This window comes from Xiphophorus maculatus, chromosome 6 (genome assembly GCF_002775205.1).
Source record: "Xiphophorus maculatus strain JP 163 A chromosome 6, X_maculatus-5.0-male, whole genome shotgun sequence".
NCBI lineage: Eukaryota > Metazoa > Chordata > Actinopteri > Cyprinodontiformes > Poeciliidae > Xiphophorus > Xiphophorus maculatus.
In genome coordinates, this window is record NC_036448.1 from 18,851,465 (window position 1) to 18,873,637 (window position 22,173).

The 22,173-nt window shown below is 34.5% G+C and overlaps 1 protein-coding gene across 1 annotated transcript; it reads left to right on the forward strand.

Moving 5' to 3' along the window:
• Positions 1–2,155: 2,155 nt before the first annotated feature.
• LOC102227252 (macrophage mannose receptor 1-like) lies at positions 2,156–21,297 on the forward strand. Its single transcript, XM_023335878.1, has 33 exons — positions 2,156–2,298; positions 2,482–2,844; positions 2,954–3,124; positions 3,788–3,943; positions 4,037–4,159; positions 4,428–4,565; positions 4,667–4,846; positions 5,093–5,247; positions 5,913–6,026; positions 6,281–6,396; positions 6,992–7,140; positions 7,219–7,418; positions 7,823–7,947; positions 8,566–8,653; positions 8,744–8,897; positions 9,031–9,069; positions 10,101–10,264; positions 11,829–11,890; positions 12,054–12,154; positions 12,934–13,076; positions 13,355–13,460; positions 13,788–13,915; positions 14,009–14,059; positions 14,474–14,491; positions 14,798–14,821; positions 14,914–15,016; positions 16,162–16,394; positions 16,788–16,953; positions 17,138–17,341; positions 17,430–17,546; positions 18,478–18,630; positions 19,658–19,687; positions 19,764–21,297. The coding sequence occupies exons 1-33, from the start codon at positions 2,235–2,237 to the stop codon at positions 20,027–20,029; spliced, it is 4,404 nt and encodes a 1,467-aa protein (XP_023191646.1). The 5' UTR covers positions 2,156–2,234; the 3' UTR covers positions 20,030–21,297.
• Positions 21,298–22,173: the final 876 nt, after the last annotated feature.

Genomic DNA, 22,173 nt, shown 5'->3' on the forward strand with positions numbered 1-22,173 from the left:
AGTGTCATGGTGAGGGGTTACCAGGACTCGAAGGCAAGCAACAACTACGGACACCAAGCGCAGTTTAACAGATTTATTGAACAATGAGTGCAAATGGGGAGAGAATAGAGAGGCGTTGATCTGCAGCAGCAGGGAGGAACCGGGCCAGAGGAGGAACTGAGGAAAGGTGAGTGGTTAAACAGGGAAGCAAATGAAGGGAATGGTGGTGTAACCTGGTGATGGCTTACTGTCTGAGGGTTAGGATGAGCAGAGGTGGGTACATGGGTTTTCCAGCAGTCGGTGCAGTGTGGGATTTCCGGGGGGAGGAGTTCCAGCATGAGACTGAGGGTGGACAGGCAGCAGCGGCTGGTGGTAGTGGAGGTATCCAGGAGCTAGTTTTAGCAGAGCAGCGAGGACCAGGTAATTAGGTAGACTGAGCACGAGGGGTTGATCAGGGCTGGTTCTCTGAGGAGGGAATAGATGAGAGAGCAGTCAGAACAAGCTAAACACAGTAACAGCAGCACAGAGAGCCAGAGTATACCACTATAGAAGCAAAATCATCTGGCGTCTGCCTCAGGGAAGCCGCTCCTATTAAAGGCCTTCGCTGATTGGTCTTGATGAGCACCAGCTGGATCCCTGCCTGCCACCCTGTAAATGTAGAGAAACCACTCCCCTGCAGAACCCAACATGGAGAACTTTGCCTCTTGTTTCATAATTCAATTTACCTTCATAGCAATTTTTTTCAATTTAAATATAAATTTGACTTTTTTTTAAATTTCTTTTTACATTTTACTCGTGCAATTATTTTATTTTTTTAGATTTAACTTTATAACATATTCCTATTAGTTTTTATTTCCATGTATTCATTTTACATGTTTGCGTCATTTGCTACAGATGTGCATTAATGTTCACTTGATCCTGAGCCTTTTTTGTGGTGTTAAATATGTGTGACAACATAAATTGAAGTGAATAAATTGATGGTTAATGTGCTTGGATGATCTAGCAATGTTAGCCCATGTAGTATTTTTCCATGTTTATCATCCATATTTTTAATATGTAATTTTACATAACTTAGCAAATTCAAGTAGAAAAAGAGAGATTATTTGTGGGGGTTTTTTTGGTGCTTTTACCTGTGAAAGGTCCAATTATCCTTATTAGGTAAGAGCACACTTAATGAAGAGCTCTGCCACTCTTAAACTTTGCTATGGCCTTGAGAAAATAATGGTCATTAATACATTGTAATGGGCAATGCACACATTTACTTAAATGGGAGATTGTGGAAAAATCAGCTTTGGTCCTTGCAGAGACTTGTGAATCTTTGTCAATGTTAAGTTCCTAAACAACAAAAGTTGTTAGAAAGTTCAATGTGATTAAAAGCTCATTTCCAAACATTGTAGAACACTATTCCTGTGAAATATAACGTTTTTCCCTTTAATAAAAGTTAGACTTTTGAATGTTTAGCAGTGTGAACTTAATGAAATGTTTTCCAGAGAAGTAAGAAAAGAAAATCACAGTCAGCATTATGAAGACTTCCCTTTTTGCAATTATTTCCCAATAGTTTCCAGATAATTTCTGAAGCTGACATCTACTACATTGGTCTAAATCTTTGTAAACCACAAAATAAATCACATCCCTAACTGTCTACTTTTCATTTTGTATGATTCATAATGTATTGGAGACAGTTGTTGTAAATCTAAGACATATAGCTCTCAAAGACTTGAAAATCATTTAACTTAAAGTCAGTGCAGTTCTTGAAATGCATGCTCTTTGAATATTTAGTGACTTTCTACAACTTTCTATTAAATTGTTATACAAGTTAATGAGAAGCACTTGATGTTGAAGACAAATAAACAGTTGGCTTTCTGATAAGTTATAGTCTTTCTCAAAACACTCTTTTGCAACCACAGGAAGTCTGTCTGTGGTCTCCGTCTACACACATATTTCCCTGTCTATTGGGATGCAAAGACAAGTTATAGCCCGAACTTGGTACACAGAGTATCTTTCTTCATACCAATTGCTCATTCAAATTTCAGGAACTACGTGGTAATTGCTTGTTAGTCAGAAGTAAAAGCCACTAAACTAACCAGACATAACGCTGACTAAATAGAAAAAAAGAGATGTGATGACGTGGCTTGACATGATGCGTCTGCAGATAAAAGCCACAATCTCTTCATATTGACCAACACAACTTCTTGATTTTGTGTAGACATTACATGGATTAAGCTTTTGCCTGGGAAGAAAGTCTAAGAAGAACCATGAGGAGCACATGTATTGTCACTGTGCTCCTACTGAAAATGCTACAGTGCATGGCATTAGATGGTGCAGTATTCCAACTCTTGATTTCAATCTGTTTCAGATTTTTTAAATAGCAGTAGTTGAATATAGAAATCTGTCTCTACTTATTGCTTTTATGTCGGTATAATATAGACAAAACATTTTCTAATAGGTGACTACTGGAATATTTATGAGAACTTTTCATTTTTTAACAATTTCTCTTTTCAGATTCACCATTTCAACTTACCAACGCAGCTGGTTTTTGCTTGGTTAAAACGGACTCCATTTGCCAAGAAATACGCTGGACAACTGCTGACCGATTGCTGGTGCCTGGGAAAAATAAATGTCTGGGAGTCCAGGGAACAACTGTGATGAGTGAAGTAAGCCTCTATGATTGTGATGAAACAAGCGAGCTCCAAAAATGGAACTGTGCGAATGGAACCCTGCTCACCCTCCAAGCGAGCACCCAGCACAAGCTATTTGTTGAGCTCCAAGCAGATAACAGAGCTGTACTACAGACAACAACAGGACCCAACAGCAAACTCACGATATCAGGGACATCCAGTGGAGCTTGCACAAGAACATACAGAGGTATAAAACTGCATTCTTCGCAAGATCCAAGTAACTAATTTTTAATCAGTATCAAATGGAGTACTTAATCACAACTACTTTTTTTTGCTTTTTTTTATTCACTTTTCAGAACTTTATACGATAGAAGGCAATGCAGCAGGAAGGCCCTGCATGTTCCCTTTCTTTTATGAAAACCAGTGGTACTCAAGTTGCACTTTGATCGACTCCATAAATAACCAACACTGGTGTTCTGTTGAAACTAAATTCGAACATCAGACATGGGGCTTTTGCCCAACAAACAGTGAGTACTGAAGAATCTTTTCATCTTAGTAATATAGTACAGTTAGTGTTTTAAATGTATGTTGTTATGCCATTTTAAATTAAAAAAGCACTTTATCATTAGTGAATGTTGATCTCTTAAAAAAAAAAACTTGAGAAAAGCAAAATAACATAAATATGCTACCTCGGTAAATTGGTAAATCTTCATAAAAGTGAATGAAACTCAAGGCTGGTTTATCATAAGCATAAAAACTATAAAAGAACAATAATAAAAGTGCTTTCCTCACAGTAGGAAAGGGTTTGGCAGATAAGTTTCCTTAAGAAACAGGTTTAACTTTTGAGGATTGTAAAGCATTTAAGAGTCTTGGGATGCCCCCCCAAAGTATGGACTGAGGCTCAACTCGAGCCACCAAACACAGATGTGTTTGTATGCAGACTGATATTTCCAACAGCACTTGCTGGGTTTGAGTTCACAAGCTTGAATTATTTCACTCTGCAGCTAATCAATCTATACAATGTAAAAGTTACATTTCTTTGTTTGAATTCCTGAAAAAATCAAGTTTATTTGCTATTTAACCCCTAAGCAGTCACCCTGAGAATGCTTACATGTTATATCTGATATCCTCATGACAGATAAGTTTTTTTTTTAATTTAGTTAGGTGAACTTGTATATAATATTTTGCAGATAAGGACAACTGGATCAAACATCCAGTAAGTGGAGTACTTTATCAACTGAACACCAATTCTGCTTTGACGTGGTCAGAGGCTGAAACAAGCTGCACGCAGCAGAGCGCCTCCTTGCTCACCATCACTGACCCCCATGAGCAGGCTTATATCACAGGTTCAGTGACTTATAAGAACTCAGACTGGCAACAAAATACATGAGCTCTTCATGGTCTTTCATTTTAAGTGTACTTTTATTTCACTCTTATAGCGTTGCTCGAGCCAGCAGGTGCCCACCAAGGATACAAACTTTGGACCGGGCTGACTCTGGATTCAGAACATGGCTGGAAATGGTCTAATGGGGACCCTTTTCGTTACCTTAATTGGAATTCAGGTAGGATTTTTCAGTCTCGTATTTCGATAAAAATCACAAGGTTCACAAATAGCTTTCCTTTAACTTTTTACAAGCTAGTGTTGCTTTTGAGCAACTGTTCTTGTCATTTATATACAACAACAAAAACTCTAGCCACAGATTTGTATTTACACAATCATTTTCTGTCAAGATGAAAAACTAAACACATTGCAAAATTAAATCCTGATGTGAATAAATAGTTATAAGTGACGCTGCAACATACCTAACATTGTCCATCATGTTGTTTTAGGACACCCAGTTAACAATCCAGCACATACCTGTGGAATGATGGATGGAACCGTACGGTACGCATGGCAAAGTTCAATGTGCAGCAAGAAATTCGGCTACATCTGCTACAGTAAAGGAGTTCTGCCTCCTCCAACGGAGGGTAAGAAAATTTTTATTATCAGTTCTGGGAGAAATAAAATATGCTTATGATGTTGGTTACTTATATTTGTACATTCTCCTTTTTGTGTATCCTGCAATCAGGTCTTGATACGGGATATTGTTCAGCACCATGGGTTCCATACAATGGTCACTGCTTCCGACTTTATCAAAATGCACAAAGTTGGTCTGGTGCTCAGACGGCTTGTCGTAAAGACGGAGGGGACCTTGCAAGCATTCGCAATATGGAGGACAATAGTTTTGTCACGTCTGAGCTTGGATATGGTACCCCTATTTTTATATCAATCTTTCTTCTGGTGGTTTCTTAGTTTGGGGTTTTCTTACACTTGACAAACCATCTAACTGCTAACTTGAACATAAATACAAGCTAACTATTTTGCATTTCCTTTTAATCACAATAAGGAATTCTCAAACTAAGCACATAAATTAAACTTTATGAAGTCCAATAAACTACTGATAGATATATAGATGTATAATAGCCATTCCTTTATTTATTTCCGCTGTCTGAAGCCTCCACTGATGAGCTTTGGATTGGACTCAATGACATTAAAACAGAAGGCCTGTTTGACTGGACTGACCACACCACAGTTACCTTCACTAGCTGGGAGTTTGGAAAACCACAAGGTGCAACTAACCAAAACGATTGTGTTCTTATCAGAGGAGAGGTGAGAAACATTATGTTCTCTTTTAAATGTGACAAATTTGAATCTGGTCTGGTATAGTGAAGCTGGGCCAAAAAGCAAAGCTCTCAATTTACCAATGCATTTATAGTCGCTCAACTTATGAGATAGGATCCATGACGGTAGATGAGCTTCCTTCATAGAACATTAACTGTTTCTCCACATAGAAAAGAGTTAGTGGAGGTAGCTCAAGGATTTGATCAGGTTGTCACCCATTTGGAGATTTTTCAATTAAATCCCATTGATAGGAGAACCAGAAATCATTGAAGGTATTCCAGTAATTTTTAATAAATTAGAATATAAAATCCGATGAGTCTTGTTTGTCAGATTAAAAGTACCTTTTGACAATAACAGCCTTTAAGCAGGTTTTAAACATACTTTTCATTAAGCCATTTGTGTTTTTAAAAATAGTTTTATTGCTCAGATGTAATACTTTCATTAATTGTAAGTGGAAAATCATCATAATTTACAGAAGTATACACATTCAAACATCCATCTGCGTGTAATTAATCTATAAATTATTTTCACCTATTCGTTAAGTTCCTAAAATAAACTAAATTTTCTATATTATTTTGAATGGGTCTGCATAGATCCAATCTGTGTATTTGGACAATATAATGTAAAACAAACTGTATATTTTCTTCTTGTAGAATGGAAACTGGGCTGATCGTGACTGTAAGGAGAACCATGGCTTTATTTGTATGAAAGCCAGTGCTTCTGAACCCACTGGAGATGAAATACAGCAGGATGCAGGTTGCAAAACTGTGAGTGATTTTTTTAAGTCTGGAAAAAAATGTTTGATATGTTATCTGGCATAAAAGCAAAAGAGGGAAGATTTCACCAAAGTAAATTTTAAAAATTTCTCAGAAGTGCTGAAAACACAGACCACAGTTTTCATAAGTGATAGAACTAGAAATTCCCAATTTCTAGTTTGTTTTGCTACCTGTTGTATTGTTTTTTTGTTTGTTTTTATGACACAGAAAGAGATGAAAATGCACTTTTTATTTTTCTTGAAAAGGGTTGGAAAAGATACGGTTCCTACTGTTACTTCATTGGAACGGAGAGAAAGACATTTGGAGATGCGAAAGAGGACTGCAAGAGATCAAATTCTTACTTGGCAGATGTTTCAAGCAGGTATATATACATATTTTTACAGGAATGTTAAAAAAGAGAGAGAGTGAGCGAGCGAGGCAGATTTCTAACACCAAAGAGATTTTGTGATACTAACAAGAAACATTTGTTTATAAGAAACATTGTTAAAATCATGAAATACAATTAATTTTCTTGTGAGAATAAACAAATTAAACAAATTTAAACAAAAGAAGAAACAACTGGTCCTCTGAGATAAAGAAATGACAATTAAAAAGCCTTAAATGTATAAACACATGAAATGTTACACCATGTCGTTCTGTATAATCTTAGACCTAGTAGGACTACGTAGCAACAACATCTCATTCATAAAATCTAGCTGTTTAACTAATGTGAAACATACTGTAGTTCTATCATGTTATTTAAGAAATATCTTTACATTATTGCATCTAAATAGCTCAGTATTTAGGACTAACACACCTAACTTAATCTTTATATTTAGCTAAATTAACATATTCGGTACCTCAAAATCAAATATGTAAGTTAAATAACAAAAATCATTCAGTAATACAGCGTCCAAGGTAGGTGCAAGTAAACAAAAGTGGTAAATGATTTATTATTTTATTGTCCATGTTTCCAGGGTGGATAATGCCTTCCTAGTCAGCTTGGTGGGCCTCAGATCCGAGAAACATTTCTGGTTAGGGCTTTCAAACCAGAAGAACCAAGATGTTTTTGAGTGGACCAGCACGGTCCCTGTGAGATATACTCACTGGAACAGGGAAATGCCAGGTACAAAACATCTATGTTCATATAATGTGTTTGAAAGTAACTTTTAAAATGACAGTTTTTAATTTCTTTGCCAACAAGGCCACAACCAGGGTTGTGTCGCAATGACCACTGGTAGCACTGCGGGCCTCTGGGACGTTTTACCATGTACAAACAGAGAGAAGTACATCTGCAAATATCAAGCAGAAGGGGCAGCTTTGACTCCTGCACCAACAACTGCTCCCTCTGACCATTGTGCTGATGAATGGACCAGAGTCCCGACAAGACCTGTCTGCTACAAGGTGAAATTTGATGTTTTTAATGTATGCACTGCTAAACTGCAACGATTTGTCAACATAAGCAACAATGTCAGTTAGACAAAATAGCTGATTGCAATTTTGATTGTTTAAAGTTTTCGAATAATTGAAACACTAATAATATAAGCCTCAATGGCTGCGTTATAATAATTTGAAACCATGAGTTTGCCTTTCTGAGTGTGATTTTTCCCTTTTAACTTGTTTGAGGCAACCTGCACATTTTCTCATAGTTTTAATGATCATGACAGTTTACTGATAAACAAAATACATCAGAGGGTGAACTACAGTCTGAAAGGAGACATCACATCCACTCGAATTTTGCTCAATAATAAGACGAGGGATGAATGGATGCAGACAGATAACAGGAGGTGAACTTCTTGTATTTTTAGGTATTTTCGGAGCGTTTAGAGACTAAGTCATGGTTTGAGGCCAGGGACTACTGCAGAGCAATTGGAGGAGACCTACTAAGCTTCCACAGCGCTGCTGAGTTGAATTTGAATAAGCAATCATCTAGGTACAGCATGACTTTCTTTACCTACTGCCATAAACAGCTATTTTTCAATGAGATGCACCAGAATGTTTTTTTTTATGTTTTCTTTTTCTTTTTTTTTGTTTACAAAATGATCAGTATCCCTTTGGTATTTTCTCAGTAATTGCTAATAAGGCTGAAATCACATTATGGATAAGAAATATGATGTAGCATGCTTACATTATAAAATGTTGTGTATATGTGCCTTTACAGTGAAGTATACTTTTAGGGGTTGTCCATAGTATGCCTCTGTGGGATGCATAAGGCAAGACTGCAAGACAGATTTAAATGAGTAAATACATTTATTAAGCAATGAAAATATATTTAGAGATTAAGCAAGCCCAAAATTTAGATTTTAAGTTAACAGAAATTAAGAGGCTGGTTGCAGGGACAAAGCCAGTGAAACTAGAGTCTCTGAGCCTTTTATAGGAGTGCAGGGAACTTTGCGTATTTGTGAACAGTGGTCTTACAAACCGTGGTCTTTATTCATACTCATCCATATATGGGAGCCTACAGCTGAGGAATGTGTAGGTCACCCAAAGCACAAAGGTCTCATCTTGTACATCTTTGTTACTGAAACTTAAATATATAACTTGTTTCCAGATACTCCTATAGCAGGTATTCAACACTCTGGATTGGACTTAGTGCCAGTGACCAGGGCACTGGTTATGTGTGGAGTGACGGATCCCCAGTGAGTAAACAGATGTCTTTCTTTGCAGGACTTCTTAGTCCGTGTCAAAACTATTTACGCATGTCTTTATCATAATGCTTCCCTTAACAGGTAAACTTTCAGCACTGGCTAGATGGAGAGCCAAACAACAAAAACAATGTTGAATCTTGCGTTGAATTCTCTTCACGCGATTGGGATGAATCAGGGTCTTGGAATGATAATCAGTGTGAAACACGTAATGGCTGGGTTTGTCAGATCCGTACAGGTAAAACGTGGCTATGGCATACAGTTATATAAAGTTATTCTTAAAAACATTTAATGTTACCAAAGTTCTTGTTATAGTTCCCAGTTATACCATATCTTTTATGATTTCTGGTGTGCTTTTTATCTATATGTAGGATTGACTCCAAAGTCACCCCCACCCCCTCCAACTCCAGGTGAGTGTATTATGTCATAACTTCAATACAATAACTCAGTTTTTCAATTTGAGACGCAATAGTCAACAGACTTACTGGCGGTGATGCCAATCATGCTTGGTGATACCCTTGGCAAGCCCCTCATTCTGTGCGCATATTTTTGCTCTCACAAATAGAATATTACTTTTTGAAATTCACTAATCACAACTGTGTTGTTAACAGTCTGTGATCAGTCTGGGTTTGACTGGTTCTCTTCCGGTTCAGGTAGCATGTTCTCCTTGCGAAAAGAGTTTAAATCCTGAGAAGTGCCTTTCTTTATATGTTTACATGTCTGCCAGCATTTCCCCCAGAAAAAATGCTAAGCCCAGTGGTAGGGGCGCGAAGATGGTCCACCAACGGGCCACCATGTTTTTGTAGTAAAAAATGTCAAGTTGACAGGAAATGTATAAATATTACTGGATAATTATAGGTTATTTGTTGACAACACATATAGAGTCTTAAAAACAACAAACAAAAATACAATTAAAATAAGTAATCTAGTATTTTTGCACCTCTGTTAAATCCAAATTAACTAATTAACCAAAGGCTTTTCAAACTCTATGTAATGCTGCTCATATTTAGAGCTGACTCTAGGCATAAATGAACTAAGCAGCTGCTTAGGCATAAATGCTAACATTTTATCACAGACCATAGATGCAGAATTTTAACATTTGCTTATTGAGAATGACAATGTTGCTACATTTGATTTAATGATTTCTGCGTAGATAAAAAAAATGTTTTAAATTATTTAACATTTAAATTTAAGATTTAAATGTGGTATAGAAGTTTAATGAAGAATCTTAGTTAGATTGTTGTGTTACCATCTGATGCGATGAGTTTAATGTTTGTGTTTGAGCTCGGTTTGTTCACAAATACATTTCAGGAAATTACAGTCATCAGTGATTTCTTCTAAGCTTTGCCAGTTAATCTAGGGCTGCAACCTGCCTCTACTGTATCAGACTTTACTCATATAGAGTATCTAATATGCATTATTTGCTATGGCAAATGCGCAGATTACAACCATACCGCTGATGGTTGGCTGCAATGGGGGGGAAATCAATACTTTTTTGAAACCCGGGAAATGGCCAATGACGACGCTCGGAAATCCTGCAGAGAGAAACATGCTGACCTTGTAACCATCAACAGTGAAGCAGAACGTGTTTTCCTGTGGAAACAGGTATGCTTATTCATTCTTCGGTATGGCACAATTCCAACAGCTCATTAAAATATAACTACAAAATACAATAAAACTCAAATTTAGCTTGTCAAAAAGAAATCAACATTCACCAGATTTCAGTGAAATTTTAATTTACTTTAATCCAGGGGTCTCAAACTCCAAGCCTCGAGGGCCGCAGTCCTACAGTTTTTAGATGTGCCACAGGTACAAAACACTGGAATGAAATGGCTTAATTACCTCCTCCTTGTGTAGATCAGTTTTCCAGAGCCTTAATGACCTAATTATTCTGTTCAGGTGTGGTGCAGCAGAGGCACATCTAAAAGTTGCAGGACTGCGGCCCTCGAGGACTGGAGTTTGAGACCCCTGCTTTAATCTATATTAAAAATTCTGTGAACAGAGAGTTTCAAAATCATTCATACCCTTTGAACTTGTTTGCATTTTATCATAAATATATAAAATGTATTTCATTGGGATTTTGTGAGTTAAATTTACACAAATGTTCATGACATTGTGAAGCTGAAGAAAAATAATAGATTTAAACATTAAAAAATAAGAATCTAAAAAGATTAATATTTGTTTTCAGCCCCCTTTTATTTGTCAGTTTTAATTGATCTTTAAAAAGTCTGATCTGCAGATTCCAATTTTGGCCAATCCATATTTTTTTGTCTGAAAAGTTAAATTAAATAGCGATAAAGTCTCTAAGTCTCTCTCATGGTATAGTAAAATGTGACAGTGAGGTTTAGGTAGGTATAATTGGTGGATAAGATTGGTTTCCTATGTAAGTTTTGGATGATCTCCCAAAACTAAGGAAATCAGTGACCAGTTTATCAGTGTTTATGGTAAACATTTTTGCATATCCGCCTCAAGCTAAAAAGCACCTGAGATTGGAGTGTAGATTTATCTTTCAGCATGAGAGGGGAGACCTAAAAAATCTTGCAGCATGTAGTGTGTTTTGCCCTGGCTCAATAACAGATGAGACCTAAAATCCATGCCCCAAGATTAAAAATTTCTTGCTACAGACATTTTTACTGGGCTATTTTATAAAGAAGAATTAATATCACCCACTATATATATTTAAAGCTGGTCTAGATACGCCCCAAAAGACTTCAGCAATCACTTTGGAAATAGTAGGTTCAATAGAATATTAATTCCAGGGCTAAAAACAAATGTAGTAATTTATAACAAATATAAAAACAAATGATAAAAACAACAAAAAAAGGAACTATCATTTCCCATTCCTTTCACAATTAGTTTGGAATATGACAATTATATTTATTTCATTTAATTTTTTTCCCCTTTTGTAACATCAGTATTACAAACTTTGTATTTGGATTATAGTTTCGTTAAGTTCCTCATTTGACTGAGCCAAATTAAGAACTTTATGAATTGGCAAAAAATAGGTTATATGCAGCAGGATTAGAATTGTATTTGCCTTTTGCAAAGTTCACTGAAGTACACAATGTTATGAATTTACACTAGTTATTCCCTTCTGAATTTATTGTTACATTACTCTTACATATTCTCCTGCACTCATAAACTAAAATAAGCCTTTGTTTGAGTATAGATATCCAAACGTTCTGGTTCTGTCTGGATTGGACTAACTGTGGATCGTGACAAGTCATTCCAGTAAGTATATGTTCCAAACATATCTGGGAAAAAAGGAATATCAATAAATCTGTTTGCAAGCTTTCTTCCAAAACATTATAACTAACTATAATGGTAATAGAGCAGATTAATGGATTAGTGTTTTTTCCTTTGCCTGCTTGACTTTGTCTTTTCTTGCTTTAAGATGGATGGATGGTTCTCCAGTAATTTATCAAATGTGGGATGAAGGACAACCTGATTTTATTAATTCTGATGAATACTGTGCTGTCATGAGATCATTCCATGGTGAGTAGACAACTAAATGAAAATAACTGAAAAAAACTATTTTATATGTGTTGTCGTTAGTAATAGGAGCTTTGATATTTGGGAACATTTTAATTGGAATGACCGTGATGAACTGATCATTACATCTTACATCTTTTGAAGTTTGACTTCTTTTGTGATTTTCTTTTTTCTTGTGACTAAAAAGAACTTTCTTTATTTTGTCCTTCTGATTGTATTTTTTTAGATAATGAAGCAAGAGAATAGGGTACTGCAGAAAAATGGTTCACCAGCTTTTACTCATTTAAAAAATACAGATAAAACTAAGACCAGGGGAGGGATATGAACTATTAACAAAATAGTTATTATTATTATTATTATTATTATTATTATTATTATTATTATTATTATTATTATTATTATTATTATTATTATTATTATTATTATTATTATTATTATTATTATACTGCCATAATAATACTACTGGTATTTTTATTTACTTTATTATTTCACATTCACCTACACCCATAGATTTTCTTCTTACTTATCGTATTTTTATTTTAAGGGCCACTACAGAAAGGTTCAAATCATAACAATAATGAAGAAATCAGAAAAATGAAATAACAAGCTATCTGTGTACAGCTAAGAAAAGAATATGAGTAAATTTTGGAATTTTTTTTTTAAAAAGTACAAAAATATGTAAACATGAATAAATGTCACCAATCCCTATGTATAAATACTGTACACACAAAAACGTGAAATGTATATTGTGGCTTCCTAACTTATCATTTATGGTTTCACAGGGTTCTGGCATGATTACAACTGTGGATATGAATTCGGCTTTATTTGTAAGCGCAGTAGCTCACCTCCTGTCAATGCCACCGTGGCTCCTACAGTCCCACCTAAAGGTAACTGCAAAGAAGGCTGGAAGAAGGTCAACTCCAAGGTGAGAATTATCTGAGTAAATAATGAGAGAAAAACATGCTCTTGGAAACAGTTGAGATGAATATGCTACAAGTGATAAAAACCCGTCTGTATCTCTCATAAGAATGCAAAAAATGATCTTAAATGACACATAAAATTGTTGGAGTGATCTAAACTGGCCCTCTGGTTTCAGTTTTATATCTTGAGAGTATCTGGCCCTCTTCCCATTGGAGCTAAATCAAATGCATTCAGTTGGAATATACACAAGTTGTAAATTAATTTCTCATGTCTCAATTTCAGTGTTACAAGATCATAAGTAACGAAAACCTGACATGGCTTGATGCAAGGCAACGATGTAAAGACATGGGAGGAAACTTGGCCTCTATTTCCTCAAGACATGAGCAAGGTTTGTTTTCTCATAAAAGTTTTAAACATTTACTTCAGTTCAGGTTATTTGCTACAGATATATTTACTTGAGTATTTTGCTAAGCCATCAGCTAGCCATCTGCTTTGCTGTAGTTCAGTTATCATTGAGTTTTTACTCCTATTTATGCTTTGTCTTTGGCTACTAAACACCCTCATTAGAAATATTGTTTGCAGGTCTAAACATGATTGGGTTTAAACTGGAATGCAAAGTGATGGAAATTTCCATGCCAATCAGAAAAGCCAGACATTTTATTATATTGTTGATCTGGAGTTGTCTGGGATTTTAATGCCTGTTTTCTGTTTTCAGTGTTTTTAGTGTCTGAAATGGCTAACACACCAAATAGAGACCTGTGGATTGGTTTTAGGAACTCGTATAGCGATGGGTTTTACTGGACTGATGGACGGCCAAGGTCTTATGTCAATCTTGATTTTTATGTAAGTAAACATTGTATGTTTGTGTTGTCAATTTGAAAATGTTATTACTCAAACAATTTATTAAATATAACATTTTGTTTTATATTTTATTAGCGAAACAGGTATTCATCCTTTTCACACTATCCACACCATTATGGTCATATGGTAAGATAAAAACATTCAGCTTTCTTTGTGCAAAATCAGTGGTTCTACAATTTGTCTCCTGCTACAGAAAAATGTTTGACTAATGAGTTGCTACTGCTTCACAGTTTTAGCAATCTTTACAAAAATGTTACTTGATAATTTTGTTTTAATCCCATAAATATTGTGAAAAATAAAGAATAATTTTGTAGTTCATTTACTTATAGAAGAAAAGCTTTACAATTAACCCAATAAAAATGAACTTTTGGTTTTCATATAAGCCAGGTAACCTCCTATAAATTTGCATGTGTAACTGCTTGAGAGCAATTTATTTGTATATTTAATATTTTTAAATCTTGACTTAAAAATTTATATTTGAAGTGAAGATTTCTAAGCTATTTATGGATTATTTATTTTTCTTTTTGGATTCTTTTGCAGCATTCCTATGACGAAGACGTAAGTAATTCTTAGATTATTTAAATTTGAATAAACAGAAACTATTCCTTTTGCTAATGAAACAAGCTTCGTTCTGACCCACTGGCAGAAAATTATCTCCTAATAGTGAGGGCTGTAGACCAGGAGTGGGTTGTAGAGTGGGACCTAACAGAGACTCAATGAAGAAAATATGACTGAATAAATATTATCTCTCTCTGTAATTCTGTTCACAATTTTCTCAGTTTTCCCCTGCGGGGATAAAAAATGTTTCTCTGATTCTGAGGTATACAGATTATAATAATCTTAAAATGTTGGTTTATTTTGCAGTTGTTTGTAATAGTTCGAGATGAGGTGAGTATTTTCTAAAATGTAATTTTTACCATTTTACACTTAACTTTTAAAGGTTTTTTGAACTACATCTGCTAGCCTGTCATTTCTAACAGAAAGAGTGTGCTGTGATCAACACTAATCCTTCACTTACAATTGGAAAATGGATATCTAAATCCTGCAATGACACCAATGGATTTATATGTTTAAGTGGCATACGTAAGTCATTTAATGTGGTTCCTCCTGATAGTTTTCAAAACAGTAAAATTTTCACTTGCCTTACTTGCATACTACTACACTTATCTGTCCCACTTTTAACTTTCAGTCCAGGTCTAGTTTATTTCTCTCTGTGAAAAAACAGCAAATGATTGGTAAAATTGCAAACAAAATTTGCATAATTAATACTTGTAAATAAGAATGTGTAGTTGTGAATTGATTTTTGTAACCTTGTAAAAAGGATTTTCTTTTCTTTCTTTTGACTGATTGGCCAATCACAAATGTAACAATCCAATAAGATTATGGCTGGGCTTGGCTGTTGCAGCCACAGGATCTTATTAAAACCATTTTGATTGCATAATCCTTCTACTTTGCTCCAGATGTCCAAATTTACTTACGTGGTGGTTTTTCTCCTGCAGCGAAGTTAGTTTTAAGTTAGATATGTGACCAACATTCTCCTCATGTTTTACTACAAGCAGCAATGGCTTCTCATGCAGTGTGCTGTTACAGCATGAGATATGTCACTTGGGAAGACTCAAAGTACTTATGCAGAATGCATTGGTTCAATAAGGGACCACCAACAAATTCCAGTTGGTAGAAACATATAAACAGCAAGAACTCAAACCCTAAGCTCAATAGCTTCCAAGTGACCCAAAGAGTGATACTGAATTATGTTGCTACTCTACACTAATGAGATACATCCGATTCTATGAGATTTTATGGATCTCCTACAGAACTTCTCTGTAATCTTAGTGGATTGTTAAATTTTTAATTGACATGGCATTGACCAATCAGCTGTAAAAAATTAGTACCTGCAAGTAGAAACTCACACGAAAGCAAGGGAGTTTTTTTATTTGCATCAGTAAAAGGACATTAACAAAAAGAATTTGTAACTTGAATAATTATTTTTTACAAATACAATTTTTTTTACACAAATTCTTTACTATGGATGCACAAAAAATGTTTCTCCATTTTATTTTACAAGGTTACACAACTCATGCATTCTGATTTACAAGTAGACAGTATTTAATTATGATCATTTATAATATTTAAATGTATACATCTTTAAATGCACACTTTTGCAATGACGTAAATACCATGATGGAAAACTCAAAAAAACGTTACTTATCATTTCTATTTTGAAACAGAACCAAATAAATCTGATACAACTAAACCAACAAATACAGAGAATTACTTCAAAATCCTAAATGATTCCATCAAGCTTGTTACCCAGCAAAAGAGTTGGTATGAAGCTCAGAAGACCTGTGAAGCTGAGGGTGCCAAGCTGGTCAGCGTGCGGAGCGAGTGGACACAGACTTACATTGAGCTGCAGGCTTTGAATCTTAATCATCCTCTGTGGATTGGACTCAATAAAAACCAGGTATGGTCTTTAAAGCCTCTAAAAGTAAACATTTATTCTAGATTCCATTCAAACTTATTAGATGTAATGCTTTCATAATAAAATGCTCACAGGGAATTGACGAAAAGCAAATTTTTACAGGTACAGCACCTGTCTAATGTATTAAGTGGAAATATACTGTTACAAGAATTTCAGTTTGATCAGTTGAAAAATGTTTAAAAGATATTTTAGATATTTAACAATGTTTAGCCCTATTTACCAAATTACACTGAATGTTTCTCCTAGAGTAACACTTTAATTGTAAAACAAGATATTAGCATGTAAGAACATTTACTTAACACGAAACATTAGGTAAGTGAGCCTTATGTATTATCTCCTTTTTATTTTTTGGATGTTATTTTTATTTACTTTCAGACTAATAACTACTTCCGATACATAGAGGGCTGGCCAATGATTTTTACCCACTGGGATGAAAATGAACCACGTAAAGATGGAATTTGTGTTTATGTGGATGTTAATGGAAAATGGAAAACCAGTGATTGTAATCAGAACTACAGCAGTCTTTGCATGAAGTCCACAGGTAAAAGCAAACTAAATATATTCTAAATAAACATATAAGCAAGTACGTCCCTTAATTTTCTTAAATCCACACTTTACTGTTTAAATTTTCTTCCATTTTGCTATGTAATGCTAAATAAATTTTAATAAAACATTTTTGAATTATTAATATAAGTAATTTGTACCACTGTTTATATAATACACAGACATACCACCAGAAGTTAAGTCAGACAATTTTCCTGGAGTTTGTCCAGAAGACCCGTCTCCAAGTAGGTCTGGATATGGGCTTTCTCGGTCTTCATTTGGCCAAAGTCGGTGGCAGACCTGGAAACCTTTTAGAGGTTTTTGCTACCTATTTTTCTCTGAAATAAAAGAGTGGCAAGATGCAACTACTAGCTGTCTGGCACATGGTAGGTGTTTTCTGTGAAAAATCTTTTCTGCAGTAGTTAAAATTTATGTTGCATTCACAAAAAATAACTACTGGTGTGTTCTGTGAAGGTGGAACCCTTGCCAGCATTGGAGATCCCTTGGAACAGGAATTCATACTTAATAACATTAAAATATTTCAAGACACATACACATCTTTTTGGCTGGGCCTGTTCAAAACTAATAAAGGTAATGAATATCACAAAAAGGCAGTCTTAAAGGAAAAACTATCTAAAAATGGGTTTTCTATGTTTTACAAACGTCATTTGTTGTGTCTATCTTCTGCTCTTTGAGTCAATTACATTTAGCGAGTTTTAGATTTTGAACCTAAATGTGTGAGTTTAGGATAAACTTACTGTAGTAAGTTGTGTCAACATTTTTTAAAATTTTGTCGAACCTCTAAGTGTTTTTAGGTTAGCACTTAAAAAAAAAAAAAACTGTAAGCAGAAAAAGACAGGAGTGGTAACGGTTTCCCAGAATGCTTAGCAGCATGTTTTTGTATCCTGAGATGGAAGTGTGTGAGATTGAGCTGACTGTTGTGTGTTATTAAGGCAAATGTTTATTTTCAGCAATTGTTAGCTTACAAAGCTTGAGGATAATGTCCTGTTCACACTAAATATTTGAGAGCAGAATTCATTGTAATGTTTAATAAAACTCATCACCAGATCCAAAATTTTGTTCATGCAATTTGAAGCAAGAATTTAAATTATTCTAAAGTAATTATTTAACCATTTAGTAAAATAAATGGTTTAAAAATAATCTTGTGTTATTGTGAGTGAAAATAATAGAGAAATGTGGCTCTTTAACTAGGTGAGGGCAGTTTTTTCTTTCATATTGTGAAATAATTATTTGGTTTAAATTGCAGCATTAAGTTAAAGTTCACAATTCAAGATTAATGAACTTAAAAAACAATGTTTATGAACTTTAATTTCGGAGTTAAAACCAAAACAATTTTCTTGTTGACTGAAATTGCATTTTCAAGGCAGCAGTTTTTCAAGTTTAACCACATTCAAATGTTTTACAATGTATTTGTGTAATTTGTTATTTATTTGTATTTTTTAAACATTTTAGATATTCCATAAAATACATCATAATAAAATAAATATCTGTCTATCCCCAGGAGAATGGATGTGGTTGGATAAAACGGTCATGGATTTTGAAAACTGGCAAGAGAATCCGTCTCGCTCTTTCGGTATGATTAGTACATCAAACGGGAAATGGCATACGGGGAATCGATGGAATGATAGACCGTACATCTGTAAAGCAGCTAAAGGTAAAACTTTACCATGAATTAAATCTCAGCTGTAAATATTTTTTTTCATTCCATTTTCTAAATCTATTTAGGGCATGTCAGTTATGGTAAATAGCAACTATTGTGTGTTTCACTTTTTACTTATGAAAAGGGAAAAAATAGAAATAGCCTTAATGTTAAATTTACTTAAATGTTATTTTTATTTATTGGAAATGCGTCACATTTTCTTGGTGCTTCACCAACTCTTTGAAGTGACCCGTAGTGGTCTGGAGTGAAGTTTCTAGCAATGACATTTTGAAGTGACCTGGAACTGCTTTTCCTTCAGGTCACTTCAAAATTTTGTTGCCAAATCTTGAGATCTAGTGTCATACGCACCGCTTATTCTATGTAGCTAGCACACTAAAATCTCCAAAGATTGTTTTTATGACCTGAGGGTTTTATGACCTGATTAAATCCCTGTTGGGTTTGGTGTTAAAAACTGATGTATCAAAGGTGGTTCTATAACTTTGTATTACTCTTTTCTCAATTTCTTTCCTTCTTAAGGAAAGAAGTGATATCTCACATAGCAATGTAAGATATCACAACTCCAAAACTGTGTGTAAATTAACTTTTTTTAAACTCTAACTTCCAACTGTTGTGCTATCAAAATCACTTCAATAGCATGTCAGACAGTTCCCTAGCAATATACTTCTCATTTTAGCTATAGTAAAAAGATTGTAGTGTAATTAATTTTATTATCTTTGGTTTTATATTTTCTTTACAATGTAACTTTGATATTTACACCGTATCTAAATAAATATTTCTCGTACTTTTCCTCAGTTTTTTAAAGTTTGTTTATTTGTTTGACTTAGTTAAAGAGCATATTGATACCTCTTTCATTCTTTTGAGGAAAATAGCTGCCAAAATGCTTACATTTCACTGTAAAAGACACATAGACAAACAAACACGGTCCTCTCAACATTAGAGTGCAAGTAATTTAGAAATGCAAGTAATTTCTAGCTATTAAAAAGAAGAATATTTTTTGATAAAGTTTTCTTTTTCTTTCCAGTGTTACTGTCAAAGCCATCACCCACACCAAGTAAGTCATGCTTTCATCTTTTTCTATTTGGGAAAAATATTTGTGTTTCTCTTCATCTACTTTTTTTTCTTTGTAGATGTTGCCACTAGTCGTCAAGGTCGGAGTCGCACAGCTTTAACTGCTGTGTTAGTCATTGCTGGGATCGCAACGGGAGCAGGTATTGCTTTCTTCCTGTTCAAGAAGTCTGGTCGTCAGATGAGAATCATACCAATCCCTGGAGGGTTAACGGCCTTTGACAACCCACTTTTCAACAGCAACCAGTCACAGAAAGATTTGGTGGACGCTAAAAAACTATTGGGGAATGCAGATGAAGATAACAGTCAACCTGTAATAACTATATAATTGTAAAAGACAGCAGATGGTGCATGGAAGTATTCTCTGTTTGGTCTTCTTTGGATTTGTACAGTCATAAAATCATTGTAAATGCAAAGAATGATTTATACAAGAAGATGGTGTAACAATTAATTTACTGGAATGTGTCAAGTAGCTTGTATGTATATTGTATTCTAACTACTGCAAAAGCTTAATTGCCAAATGAGAAAGAAGACATAAACACTCATTGACTTAAAGCAGTGATTCATTTAGAAATGATACAACACCTCTCTAAATATTATTGTTAGAAAAATTTGTTTGCTAAAAAGATCAATCAAGACAGAATTCACAAAAGTTAGAGAGGTTCTATAGATCTTTGATTGTAATTCCCAGCATGGAGAAAATGCAGAGTTACACAATTGGTAGGTTCAGAGCATTCTCTGACTAACAAAGGAAGTTATCTTGCTACATTTCCTACGTGATTAGTGCAGATGTAAGGTGGTGTTTTGCAACCCTGCAAAAACACCTATGACCAATGATTTCTTGTCTTTGCTAACAGTCTTCATCTCCAGCAGGAAATGAACTTATGAACTTAGCTTCCTTACATCTATAATGCTGCAACGTGTAAGTTTCACTTCAGCCGTCAATATGTAATGTTATTCTGAAACCAGGAAATGTCTAGAAGCATAAGGTCAAAAGGCAACAAATGAGTAAATGATAAATCAAATGAATGTGATCAATAAATAATAATTAACTAGTATTTTTCCAACAGTTACAAAAAAAATAATTGCAAGAGATTATAAATTTTGAAATACTAATGTTATATGTTGTAATATTTACAGTTGATTAAAAAATGGCTTATGGGAAATTATACACTTAGCAATAATTAATGTAAAAGCCTTGTCCTGCCATTACAGTCATCAGTGTATGTTCCTACTGGTATTATTAAAGAGGAATGATCTTTGAAGAGGTTTTAAGTGTTTGGAGCTCAAAAGGTCTTCCTGCCATCACAAGAAATCCATCAATATTAAAAAAAAAATCAAATTAACAAAACTTCCTGTCAACTAGTTGCTTTGGTAAAAAAAAATAAAAAATTAAATGGAATCTGCTAATAAAGGTATTCATTTTTCAGTTTTATTTTCATTTTTATAAAGTTGACCATATTGTATAATAAGTGGGATTTATATAGAAGAAATGTCTGATCTTAAATCTGTCTGAAAGATAACTTTAATTATTTTTTTGACTATATAATTTTATTGATAAATTAGATCTGTTTTGTAAAGTGCCTTAAAATGAAATTTGTGTGATATGAATAAAACAAAATGATTACAATTTTATTGATTTAAATTGTCAATTCAATTAAATCATTTTAATTTGAAGGGTCAGAAAAGCTATAATTTCGGTGGGGAATTTTACACAAATCATCGGTAATTATTCTGTTTTGATAATATAATAAATGATTCAAGTTCTAATATCTCTATTTCAACCTGGAAAGACTTGAGCACACAAAGAGCAGCAGTTTGAAAGTTTTACTTGACATGGAAGTAAAATGCTTTGGCACTTGGACTACGGCAGAAGACGTGTGTGCTGAGAATCCAAAATTTATGGTTCCAATTCTAACTTCCTCCTGCCACATGTTGATGTTGGGCAAAGCACTGAACTCAACGTTGTTTGAGGCACAGGAGCTCAATTTTTTCACAGATTAACTGTCTCCTGGTATACAGTCACAGTATAGTTAAAAAATATATTTATATATTATATAGATGCGTACTGATCTAAGATAATTGACAAAGTGTAACAATGAAGAAGCTGGTTCCCAAAGTGTGCCAGGGTAGCTTTGCTCTACAACAATTATATCTGGAAATGGTAGCTTAATTGCATGAATGACTATTAGCATAAGTTTAGATCTGACGTCAGAATAGACAGATGCATAAATAAAATATTAACCTTCATCCACCTGGGCTACTTGCATGAGTGTCTGTCTGTGTGTGCTAGTTTGTCATCTGGGATAGCAAGACGTTTTAAATATGAAAAGAGTTGCAGCATGCATCGCCCCAGGGAGGCAAGGAGTGGGTAGCCTTGAAATGAATGACAAATAAGTTCTTTTTACCAGGACAAATACTTTCAGATTGTTTTGGTGACCCCGATGTACCCTCTCAAAATTTTAATAACTT

Coding starts and splice junctions, on each gene's coding strand:
- LOC102227252 (XM_023335878.1), top strand. CDS start 2,235: ATGAGGAGCACATGTATTGTCACTGTGCTCCTACTGAAAATGCTACAG. Junction 6,027..6,280: donor AGGATGCAGGTTGCAAAACT/GTGAGTGATTTT, acceptor TTTCTTGAAAAG/GGTTGGAAAAGATACGGTTC. Junction 13,077..13,354: donor GGAAGAAGGTCAACTCCAAG/GTGAGAATTATC, acceptor TCTCAATTTCAG/TGTTACAAGATCATAAGTAA.